Below are 12768 nucleotides of genomic sequence, written 5' to 3' on the forward strand. Positions count from 1 at the left end.
TGTCTGTACTGCACGGGAAGGCAACTGGATTCAGTGGCGAGACAATTTTTGTTGAAGTGGAGGGTTTAGGGGCCGGAACATAATTTGTACACTGCAAATTGAACACAACTAAGCCCAAAAAGAGATTGTATTTGAAAATAACAACAATTTTAAACATTGAGACACAATCATGTCTCTTTTGTTTTATTTGTGGGAGTAATTGATGAACAGATTTCCTAAATTAAACACATTGTTTGCTGAATACCTTGTGATCAGTATTTTTTTTTTTACCCAAAACTGCCCCCCCTCCCCCACACGAAAAAAAACAACAACTCTTCTGTGTTAAACTGAAGGAAATTAGAGACAGATATAGATAAATCTCAATAAAATAAGCACAAATGATTAATTGGGAAAAAAAGAGAAAGACAGAGATTAAGATTGATCTCGAGATAGATCTGTGATTGCAAAAAGGTAGACAGACGGGAAAGTTGAGGGCATGTTCCATACCTCATACTGTGTGATGACCCCATTGGGCTCCACAGGCTCCTCCCACTTCAGAAAGATCATATCGTCTAATGGGGTGAAAGTTAGTGACTCTGGGACGATGCCACCAGGAACTGGAAAAGAAAACACAACATAAACATTCTGAGAGAACCCTCCGTTGATTGAATAGGGGTTCCTATGGGAAGGAAGTGACAAATTAAATCCGGTTTCCAGCCCTAAAGACAGGCAAACTGATTTCAGGACCAGAAGATTTGATAAGTGTGTGTCTGGGTGCAAGAGTGCATGCGTGTTTACGTGTACATCTGTGTCTGATCGAAAGATGATGCTGCTACAAGTCATGCACGTTTTCGTCAACTAACAGACTGTCTGACAGTCACTCTGGCTCTGAGACTGTGTCTCAGGCGGATAGAGTCTAGAGCCCTGCCTTGTGGCTGACAGTTAAACCCGCTGTATCCTCTCTCTCTCTCTCTCTCTCTCTCTCTCTCTCTCTCTCTCTCTCTCTCCACAACAGTCCTGAGAGGAGCAGAAGACAACAGCCGCAGTGTAATGGCAGGGCAAACAAGAAATCCAAATGAGTCTGAGACTTTGTCTGAGACAGGGACTCTTGTTTTGACATGGGGATCATCAGGGCACTTGGTGTTATTTACAAAGCAGTGCATATGTTGAAGACACGGTTCAGTGACAGAGTTGGGAAAGTTCAAGCCCTAGAGATGACAAATGGCTTGTGGTTGTCTGGGACCCATGAATCTGTGCATGCGTATGTGTGTATTTGTGAGTGCGAAAACGACACAAAGGTAATTGTACTCCCTGTAGTCTTTTTGATTTTTTCTCTTGCCCAAAGAGAGCTCTGGGAAGGTGAGATATTTTCATTTCTCTCTCTACTTGCTTACTTCAAGTGCAGCTGTTCAACTGACTATGAAATGCATTACATTATAAGCAGGAGCACATGGGAGGACCTTGCAATTTGAAGATTTCAAAATGCAACCAATTTCATACAATGTATTGTAATCTTACAGTACCTCTCTTATTTATTTTACCGGGTAAGTTGACTGACAACACATTTTCATTTACAGCAACGACCTGGGGAATAGTTACAAGGGAGAGGAGATGAATGAGCCAATTGGAAGCTGGGGATGATTAGGTGGCCATGAGGACCAGATTGGGAATTTAGCAGCCAGGACACCGGGGTTAACACCACTATTCTTACGATATGGGATCTTCAGTGACCATAGAGAGTCAGGACACCCATTTAACATACCATCCAACAGACAGCACCCTACACAGAGTAATGTCTGCCCTGACGTATTGATATATATTGTTTTTTAGACCAGAGGAAAGTGTGCCTCCTACTGGCATCTAGTTTCCCATCCAGGGAGCAACTAGGACCAACCCTGCTTAGCTCCAGAGATAAGCCAGCAGTGGGATGCAGGGTGGTATGCTGCTGACTCTTGCATTGCCTCTCTCTCTCTTTCCCTCCTCTCTAATAGGTCAAGAACTGCTGTGAGCAATGTTTTATTGCATAGTACATTTGCTCTGACCTCCAACTTAAATCCATCTCGGTGAAATGTATATAATCTGCTGTTGTACACAGGAACTTGTTAATAGAAAGATAAGCAAAATCATCTCACCATTTCGCTGGTGGCCATGACTCTGACTGATACATTTTTCATCTGCTTCCATTTAAAAGGCTGATTTTTCATTTAGTTATGCTGATCCTGCAAGTCAATATTTGTGTTTTTGGGTCCAACACTCTCTGCGTTTCATATGAACTACAATCCATGCTGGGTAATAGAGTCCACTCACTGTTTTTCTCAGTCTGGAAGGTGACCTCTCTGCTCTCTTTCTTGCCCTTGACTTCAACTTTGCAATGCATGTTGGGTAATAGAGTCCACTTACTGTCCTCCTCGGTCTGAAAGGTGACCTCTCTGCCTTCTTTCTTGCCTTCTGGATTTTCCAGCGCCAGCCGGACGTGGACGGAGCGGAACGGGGGCAGGTCCCTCAGGGTGAAGTGTGATTGGTTCCTCTCTACAGAGAGACACTCCCTCACTGTGGCATTGTTCCCTGCGCTGCCCCCTGCAGGTGTGGAGTAACGGTAGCAGAGAGAGACGGAGTAGGTGTGGCAGCGCGTCAGGTTGTAGCCCAGAGGTTCCCACTGTAAGACTAGTTGACGAGGCTGGATCTCTATGGCTGTGAGGCCTCGCAACGCACGCATAGGCTCTGATAGGGGGAGGGGAGAGGGAGAGAGGGGTGGAAGAGACAGAGACAGACAGACAGACAGACAGACAGACAGACAGACAGACAGACAGACAGACAGACAGACAGACAGACAGACAGACAGACAGACAGACAGACAGACAGACAGACAGACAGACAGACAGACAGACAGACAGACAGACATAGAACGACAGTGTGAGATGGAGTGATGAAGAAAAATAGAAAGATATGGAGAAAGAGAGACGGTTAGTTCCGATGTTTACATTCCAAACTCACCACAGGAAACTGTTTACATTTTTTTTAAACACCCTGGAGAGAGAGAGAGAAGAGAGGAGGAGGAAGCGATGTACAACAACAGCACATTTTTTTAAAATATAATTTCACTCATACCTTCATTCTTACAGACTGCTCAGCTCCAGGACCAAAGACAATGCCCTATGAGCTGAGATGATGTGATATAGAACTAGCTAATTACTGATGGCATGTGTGAGACTGGGGTGACGAATCCTCGTGTCCCTGCCACGATAATGTCCAACAGGATCATATCATGCCTGCCAGACCGCAGCCACAGAGGCCGCTAAGATAGGGTTGTGTCTGGTAACTTATTCCCTCTAATAGTGCACTACTTCCTCATGGGCACTGGTCAAAAGTAGTGCACTATATGACATTTGGGATGCACCCTATGCAGACTAGAGCCCCATTAGGGAAGGTGCTATATGAAAAGATGGCTCATCATTATATTAATCAATCCACCACCCACCCAGGCTGCCCTCCCTGTCTCTGTCTGTCTGTCCAGCAGCACGCCACCCTGCAGCCCAAACCAACCCCACAGCAGCCAACAGACATCCAGGCCCACAGACTCACGTTGATGAGACTAATCAAAGGGACAAGCCAGGGGCGGGAGAGAGAGGAGGGTGGACGGAGGGGCGGATGGGGTGGAGGGTTATGTCAAACTGGCTGTCAGCCCACTCTGGGCTCTGCTGGCTCCAGCTCATCTCCTCTCCTCCTCTTGTCTTAAACCATGGTGTCAGTGAGCTAAAAGAGAGGACACCTTCTCACCAGGGGTCAACTGTTGCTATGAACACAATCAGCCTGGCTGTCCTCCGACCTACAGGTCACATGCTGTTACAGACACAATCCCAGCCTCAGGAGAGAGAGAAAGGAGGGATGGGGGAGAGGTCTGTTAGTGCCAGTTGGACCAATCATTGAGTCACTGTCATGGGTTAAGAGAGGTTAAAGCCTCTGACGTTTATAGGCAGAAGCTGCGTAATACACGTCTATGCCTCAGAGGGGAGAGATGGAGGGTGGGGAACGGTCTAGTCGCGTCATGTCAGAAGGTAAATCCGCCCATGTTTTCAGTTTGCCCAATGTGCCTCCCCAATAGACCACAGAGTGATAATAGAAGTGGCCAGAGATGTAGTACTCTTCTTTGTTCTCCTGCAATGGGTGAGGTAAGCTGACGACATGTCACAGCATTGCTCAGGTTAAAAAGGTAAGTAAAAGAAAACACGTGTTTTGAATAGCTGGATATCCGACCAAAATTCATAATGCTATTCAAATAGTGAAATCATTTCAAACCCCCATCCCTACACTACATCAGTTAAAACTGGAGAGGGATTCATGAAAAGGGACGTAGCTGCATAAAAAAAGCATATATAATAGCACCAGATAAATGTGTTTTATAGGCAAGGGCTGCTTCTAGCCCAAAACTTTCTGAGCTGGACAGGAAGAGGGGATATGAGACAGATTGATCTACAGCATGAGTGTCAAACACACGGTCCGGTCCGCGGGCCGGATCCAGCCCACGCGGGGATCCAATCCAGCCCACGCGGGGATCCAATCCAGCCCACGCGGGGATCCAATCCAACCCACAGATGGGGAAACAAACTAAATATACTTTAAAATTACTAAAACCAACAGTGTTGAAATGAAAATGTGCCTATATTCATATTTTCTCCACTGTCCTGCTCACTAAAAATCACTAGACAGTCAGGGAGTATTCCAAATTCCAAATACAATGGATACAGGACAAATTTGGGCACATTTTTTGGCAAGGAAATATAACCAATATTCATTGCGCCCTCCGGACCTTGTTGTCCGAACACGGCCCCCGGGGCAAAATTAGTTAGACTTGACACCCCTGATCTAGAGTGTGTAGTGTCACAGGGGCTCTCTCTGCTCTCTCCCCTGAGATTGAGGCTCAGATCTGTGGGCGGCTGGGGCCTCGTGACAGGAAGGATCAGAGACTATGATAGATGACACGACGTCATGTCGGTCTACTTGACACATCTACAGGGAGCTGTTTCATAAAGATGAGCGCTGAGCGCTGGGGAGGGTAAGTACAGATAAGTGTGTGTGTGTGTGGTGTGTGTACGTGAGGGGGAGTGTAGTGGCTGTGAGAAGGTTGCAGAATCTTCACTCTACTATATAATTAAATCAACACACATCATTTAAGTGTACCTATCCATGCATACACACTGGCTTCTAAAGAGGTACCTACGTATATATCAGCCACTGAGCACTATAATCCACACACACATCCTCTCAACCGGTGGACAGCACGCCATTAGAGTATATGTTTGAATTTTGTTGCCCTGGTGTTATGGAGCATGTTATTATATGTGATCTCTCAGTGCCGTTCCTGAAGCGATAAACAAAGTTGAAGGAATGGAATAGATAGGAGTAGACTAGAGTAGGACAGAATAGAACAGAAGCTAGGTTTGGGTTTAGACCCATTCAGTCCCCCTAGCTCACCTGCACACTTGGTCCTGCTGACCAGGGGAGGTCCAGGCGCCCCTGTGCCTCCCTCCCCTGGTCGGGTCAGTAAAACACTGATACGGTACTCTGTGTCCGGCTCCAGATGCCACACCTTACAATAGAACAGAGTAGGAAAGTGTTTATTCAACGTTTTTTTGACTGTAACGGCAAAGTAATTCAGGGTTCTTTAATAACTGTTTTTAAGAGCCTGTAAAGAATGCTGAATGGCAAATTAACTTCTACGCGTACACACACGAGCAGACACACACAAACCTTATACGTGAGCGAGCCCACACCATGTGTCTCCGACCATGGTGATTGGCTGGCCCGGTACTCGATCTCACGGCGGATAACAGGGCCATCCCCCACGATGGAGTTGGTGTTGAGTTGAATGATCAGGTAGGTGGGGCCAGCCCGGAGCAGCTGGGGGGGAGCAATGGGGGTGGGGGGCACTGCCAGGGTGAAGGAAGGGGGAGAGGCCAGAGTACAGTGTTATACAGAGGACTTTTGAATGACTAAGTGAGTGCATGCAGGGGCATAGTGGAGGTTAAAACAAAAGGCCTTTTACACAATATTGACATATACTCTTACAATAAGTGCCATGGGATCTTTAATGACCTCAGAGAGTCAGGACACCCGTTTAACGTCCCATCCGAAAGACAGCACCCTACATAGGGCAGTATCCCCAATCACTACCCTGTGGCATTGGGATATTGTTTTAGACCAGAGGAAAGAGTGCCTCCTACTGGCCCTCCAACACCACTTCCAACAGCATCTGGTCTACCATCCAGGAACTGACAGGTACCAACCCTGCTTAGCTTCAGAAGCAAGCCAGCAGTGGTATGCTGCTGGTTAACAAAATAACTGAGACAATGGTTTAGTAGCACTGTCTACCGTCTGTCAACTCCTCCTTTCTATCCTCAACAATATAAAAACAAATCTATGTGATCCGGCTAATTATAAAAACATCATCAATCGTTGTCAAATGAACAGAGATATCCAGCGTTCCATAGTTGTATGCCAAAAAAATACATTTCCACAAAGCATTTCCACAGAAGAAGCAACTTCTCCCGCAAAGAAAAAACAAGGCATGTTTCATGCTTTTTTTGTTTAGAATTTCCCTGGATTTTTTTCTGCTCGGCTAGAGCGTTGACTCACACAATCTTTTAAGATTGTGATTTCTGAGAGGCACTTGAAGGGAAGGGAATGTTCAATTTTCACCATAATGAATGTGAATTATTTGCGTGAGTGATTGCGTGTGCAATTCTGCATGCTCTTTCAACGTTAGACAAATAGACACACACATTACAGCAACATGTCCTGTGAAAAACACAGTTTACACAGAGTACACAACATACAGTGGGGCAAAAAAGTATTTAGTCAGCCACCAATTGTGCAAGTTCTCTCACTTAAAAAGATGAGAGAGGCCTGTAATTTTCATCATAGGTACACTTCAACTATGACAGACAAAATGAGAAAAAAATCTAGAAAATCACATTGTAGGATTTTGAATGAATTTATTTGCAAATTATGGTGGAAAATAAGTATTTGGTCACCTACAAACAAGCAAGATTTCTGGCTCTCACAGACCTGTAACTTCTTCTTTAAGAGGCTCCTCTGTCCTCCACTCGTTACCTTTATTCATTGCACCTGTTTGAAATTGTTATCAGTATAAAAGACACCTGTCCACAACCTAAAACAGTCACACTCCAAACTCCACTATGGCCAAGACCAAAGAGCTGTCAAAGGACACCAGAAACAAAATTGTAGACCTGCACCAGGCTGGGAAGACTGAATCTGCAATAGGTAAGCAGCTTGGTTTGAAGAAATCAACTGTGGGAGCATATATTAGGAAATGGAAGACATACAAGACCACTGATAATCTCCCTCGATCTGGGGCTCCACGCAAGATCTCACCCCGTGGGGTCAAAATGATCACAAGAACGGTGAGCAAAAATCTCAGGACCACACGGGGGGACCTAGTGAATGACCTGCAGAGAGCTGGGACCAAAGTAACAAAGCCTACCATCAGTAACACACTACGCCGCCAGGGACTCAAATCCTGCAGTGCCAGACGTGTCCCCCTGCTTAAGCCAGTACATGTCCAGGCCTGTCTGAAGTTTGCTAGAGAGCATTTGGATGATCCAGAAGAAGATTGGGAGAATGTCATATGGTCAGATGAAACCAAAATATAACTTTTTGGTAAAAACTCAACTCGTCGTGTTTGGAGGACAAAGAATGCTGAGTTGCATCCAAATAACACCATACCTACTGTGAAGCATGGGGCTGGAAACATCATGCTTTGGGGCTGTTTTTCTGCAAAGGGACCAGGACGACTGATCCGTGTAAAGGAAATAATGAATGGGGCCATGTATCGTGAGGTTTTGAGTGAAAACCTCCTTCCATCAGCAAGGGCATTGAAGATGAAACGTGGCTGGGTCTTTCAGCATGACAATGATCCCAAACACACCGCCCAGGCAACGAAGGACTGGCTTCGTAAGAAGCATTTCAAGGTCCTGGAGTGGCCTAGCCAGTCTCCAGATCTCAACTCCATAGAAAATCTTTGGAGGGAGTTGAAAGTCCGTGTTGCCCGACTACAGCCCCAAAACATCACTGCTCTAGAAGAGATCTGCATGGAGGAATGGGCCAAAATACCAGCAACAGTGTGTGAAAACCTTGTGAAGACTTACAGAAAACGTTTGACCTCTGTCATTGCCAACAAAGGGTATATAACAAAGTATTGAGATAAACTTTTGTTATTGACCAAATACTTATTTTCCACCATAATTTGAAAATTAATTCATTAAAAATCCTACATTGTGATTTTCTGCATTTGTTTTTCTCATTTTGTCTGTCATAGTTGAAGTGTACCTATGATGACAATTACAGGCCTCTCTCATCTTTTTAAGTGGGAGAACTTGCACAATTGGTGGCTGACTAAATACTTTTTTGCCCCACTGTATGTACATAGGTGAAAGAATGTTTCCACAATAGAACGTAGAACAGGGAAGATTTTGCTAGTTCAGAACACATTTCCTATGTGTGTGTGCATTTTAACGTGTGTTTATGTGTGTGTCCGTGTGATTGACTAAGTGAACCAGTGCTTGTGTGCATGTCGAACATAAGGAGAAGCTGTTGGAAGTTGTTGGGTGGGGACGGAGGTAGGACATATGGAGGAGGGCATTAAAGATATCCCAGAATGGTAGCTAGGTGTCATGGTCGGTTAGTGGTGTCTTAGGGGAGGTGGTGTGTGGTGCAGTGTGCTACAGGGCAAACGTGCCGTGTGTGTGTGTGTGTGTGTGTGTGTGTGTGTAAACAAAGACACATTATACGACATAACATCGTCAATAGCTAGACATGTTTCCACTGTGTACCGGACACATATTTACGATACTATGCTGTACACACTGCATAAACATGACTATACGGACTGGCCGTACTATACCTCTGACAATGAGCTCGGCGAAGTTGGACACGGCAGCTCCGCGTGCGGACTCTGTGATGCAGCGATACAGGTCCTGCTCCCCTCTCTCAGCCTCCACTTGGAAGGTGGCCATGAGACGCTTGTGGCTCAGACGCTGGATAGAGGATGCCGCCACAACCGCACCGTTACGACGCTGCAGAGAGAGAGAGAGAGAGAGGGAGGAGAAGGGAGGGGAGGCAGGGAGGGAGAGAGTCACGCTAACTGACCCATACACAGGTGAGTATCTTTACCTGTGTAGACACCCCCTCTGTCACTGCCCATAAAAACACCCAAAACACACAGTCACATAGAGAGAGAGTCAGGTTACCCTAACTAACATTCAGACAGTTATGTTTATTATAATGTACAGTACCAATCAAATGTTTGGACACACACTCATTCAAGGGTTTTTCTTTATTTTTACTACTATCTACATAGTGAAGACATCTAAAATATCATCTTTTACACGATAACATCTATATTTTAGTTTCTTCAATGTAGCCACCTGTAACGATCGTTGTCCTCCTCAGATGAGGAATATGAAGGATCGGACCAATGCGCAGCGTGGTAAGTGTTCATGTTATTTATTTGAACAGAAACACTAAACAAAATAACAAAGAGAGTGAAAAGAAAATGAAACAGTTCTGTATGGTGAAACACAGACACAGAAAACAACTACCCACAACCCATAGTGGGAAAACAGGCTGCCTAAGTATGGTTCTCAATCAGAGACAACGATCGACAGCTGCCTCTGATTGGGAACCATACCAGGCCAAACACAGAAATACAAAACATAGAATACAAAACATAGAATGCCCACCCCAACTCACGCCCTGACCAAACTAAAACAGAGACATTAAAAAGGAACTAAGGTCAGGATGTGACACCACCCTTTGCTTTAATGACAGCGTTGCACACTCTAGGTATTCTCTCAACCAGCTTCATGTGGAATGCATTTCCAACAGTCTTGAAGGAGTTCTCACATATGCTGAGCCCTTGTTGAAAGGTTTTCCTTCACTCCGTGGTCCAACTCATCCCAAACCATCTCAATTAAGTTGATGTCAGGTGATTGTGGAGGTCAGGTCATCTGATGCAGCACTCCATCACTCTGCTTCTTGGTCAAATAGCCCTTACACAGCCTGGAGGTGTGTTAGGTCATTGTCCTGTTGAAAAACAAATGATAGTCCCACTAAGCGCAAACCAGATGGGATGGCGTATCGCTGCAGAATGCTGTGGTAGCCATGCTAGTTAAGTGTGCCTTGAATTCTAAATAAATCACTGACAGTGTCACCAGTAAAGCACCATCACACCTCCTACTCCATGCTTCATGTGGGAACCACACATGCGGAGATCATCTGTTCACCTACTCTGCGTCTCACAAAGACACGGCAGTTCAAACCAAAAATCTCAAATTTAGACTCATCAGACCAAAGGACAGATTTCCATCGGTCTAATGTTCATTGCTCGTGTTTCTTGGACCAAGCAAGTATCTTCTTCTTATTGGTGTCCTTTAGTAGTGGTTTCTTTGCAGCAACATGAAGACCTGACTCACGCTGTCTGAACAGTTGATGTTGAGATGTGTCTGTTACTTGAACTCGGTGAAGCATTTATTTGGGCTGCAATCTGAGGTGCAGTTAACTCTAATGAACTTATCCTCTGCAGTGGAGGTAACTCTGGGTCTTCCTTTCCTGTGGCGGTCCTCATGAGAGCCAGTTTCATATATCCTATGTGTGTGTGCATTTTAACATGTGTGTTTATGTGTATGTGTATGTGTGTCACGTGTGATTGACTAAGTGTGCCAGTGCTTGTGTGCGTGTCTCATCATGAGGAAAACTGTTAGAAGTGATTGGGTGGGGAAGGAGGTAGAGAGAGAGAGAGTGTGTGTGTGTGTGTGTGTGTGTGTGTGTGTGTGTGTGTGTGTATGGACTGACCTTCATGTCTTAAAGTAATGTCAGAACTTAAAGTAATGATTGACTGTTGTTTCTCTATGCTTATTTGAGCTGTTCTTGCCATAATATGGACTTGGACTTTTACCAAATAGGGCTATCTTCTGTATACCACACCTACCTTGTCAAAACAAAACAGAACTGATTGGCTCAAACACATTAAGAAGGAAAGATATTTCACAAATTAACTTTTAACAAGGCACACCTGTTAAATGCATTCCAGGTGACTACCTCATGAAACTGGTTGAGAGAACGCCAAGATTGTGCAAAACTGTCATCAAGGTAAAAGGTGGCTATTTGAAGAATCTCAAATATGAAATATATTTTGATTTGTTTAACACTTTTTTGGTTACTACATGATTCCATATGTCTTATTTCATAGTTTTGATATCTTCACAATTATTCTACGACGTAAAAAACTAGTACAAATAAAGTAAATCCCTGGAATGAGTAGGTGTGTCCTAACTTTGAACTGTTACTGTATGTGTGGCCTTGAGATATAGCCCTCCATAATGGGATTGTGAGTGGGAAGGAAGGAGAGAGACAGGGAGACGATGAGGGACAGATGAGGGTACCATGGGAGGTGGAGATAATAAATACCTGATATATGTCATAGCTAACATCTTGGCATGGGGAGGTTGCATGCCGGGCTCCTGACACACACATCCATACACGCACACACACAGACAACCCGTACTAATATGCTCGAGGCACAAGAGTGCTCGGATCAACGAGGGGAACGGGAAATGACAAGGCGTTGCCTGTCACACACATACACACACACACACTCAAAGCGTGAAGTTTTTCCAGGTGCAGGAGGCTATATGCTGCTCCGCTCTCAGAATAATGTATCCAGGATGTTATATCAACTAGCCCACTTCTCTTCATGCTTTTCACCAGACAGTGTCTGAGGAGAGCGGACATTTGCTCAAAACTATGAAACTGCTTATGGGAGTAATATAGCATAAATGTATAGATTATTGCCTCAGTGACAATGTTAGTGGTTGTGAAAAGTATAATTGGGTTTTTCACTTCCATAAGCCAATGTGGGATCACATTTTAAATTAGTGTAGGTGTGTGTGTGTTTGTGTTTCAATGTACATTCATTCAGTCAAAACAAACAGACAATCCTACAGATTGTCATACAAATGGAAACATCCAGTATTAAACCTGTTTGTCTTCCATCTCTCCCCCTCTCTTCCCCTAAGCCCCATATCACACCATAATGAGTTTCTGTGGTAAATCATTCATTAATTCAGGATTTCCAACTGAACACAAACAAATGTTGACGTTGTCTAAAGATCTAAACAGAATCAGAAACAGAACAAGCAAAACTCTCTGATAGAAAGACAAAAGAAGGCAATACAGATGAATTTAATAAGAATTCTTATGCAAACAATTTGTTTGGACTATTTAAACACACACGAGTGAGGAGAAAACACTCAGTAGGTCTAGAGAGATTCCCCTCACAGCATAGGAGATCAAACAGAAAGTAGCAATTACTGTTAATGAGAATAAGAGAGAAACACGCGCATGCGCGCGCACACACACACACACACACACACACACACACACAATTACAGAGTTGAGGGGAGAAAAACAGAGAAACGTGGAGTTAAGATTGGAACAGTACACAGCTAATACATTAACAGAAGACAATAACGGGTTGAGGAAACAGATTGTTCCTCCCTGCTGTTACCAATCCGTTCTAACCTTCATGAGTAGAGAGTCAGAGCAAACGTTGGAATCTGGTTTCAACTGGGAGACTATAGCTCAGTTCACCATATGTGTACTGTGTAAAACGTGTTCAATCCAATATGGGTGTTAATGCTGTCATGCATCCTTGTAGAAGAGATGTACTTCAACCAGGGCGGCACTTCAACCAGGGCGGCACTTCAACCAGGG

At 44.5% G+C, this 12768-nt stretch overlaps 1 protein-coding gene across 14 annotated transcripts in view; it reads right to left on the reverse strand.

Annotated features, from left to right (window-relative positions):
• Positions 1 to 12768, reverse strand: part of LOC110496838 (receptor-type tyrosine-protein phosphatase U) — a 274942-nt gene that overhangs the window by 68594 nt on the left and 193580 nt on the right. For all 14 annotated transcript variants that reach the window (XM_036952978.2, XM_090208832.1, XM_090208831.1 and 11 more), the window contains exons 6-10: positions 8900 to 9071; positions 5728 to 5906; positions 5452 to 5566; positions 2380 to 2700; positions 487 to 596 (exon numbers count right to left, since the gene is read on the reverse strand). In XM_036952978.2, coding sequence (XP_036808873.2) covers positions 487 to 596; positions 2380 to 2700; positions 5452 to 5566; positions 5728 to 5906; positions 8900 to 9071 — 897 coding nt within the window. The remainder of the gene's footprint in view (positions 1 to 486; positions 597 to 2379; positions 2701 to 5451; positions 5567 to 5727; positions 5907 to 8899; positions 9072 to 12768) is intronic.

The sequence above is a fragment of the Oncorhynchus mykiss genome, chromosome 18 (genome assembly GCF_057628025.1).
Source record: "Oncorhynchus mykiss isolate SJ-2025 chromosome 18, ASM5762802v1, whole genome shotgun sequence".
In the NCBI taxonomy this organism is placed as follows: domain Eukaryota; kingdom Metazoa; phylum Chordata; class Actinopteri; order Salmoniformes; family Salmonidae; genus Oncorhynchus; species Oncorhynchus mykiss.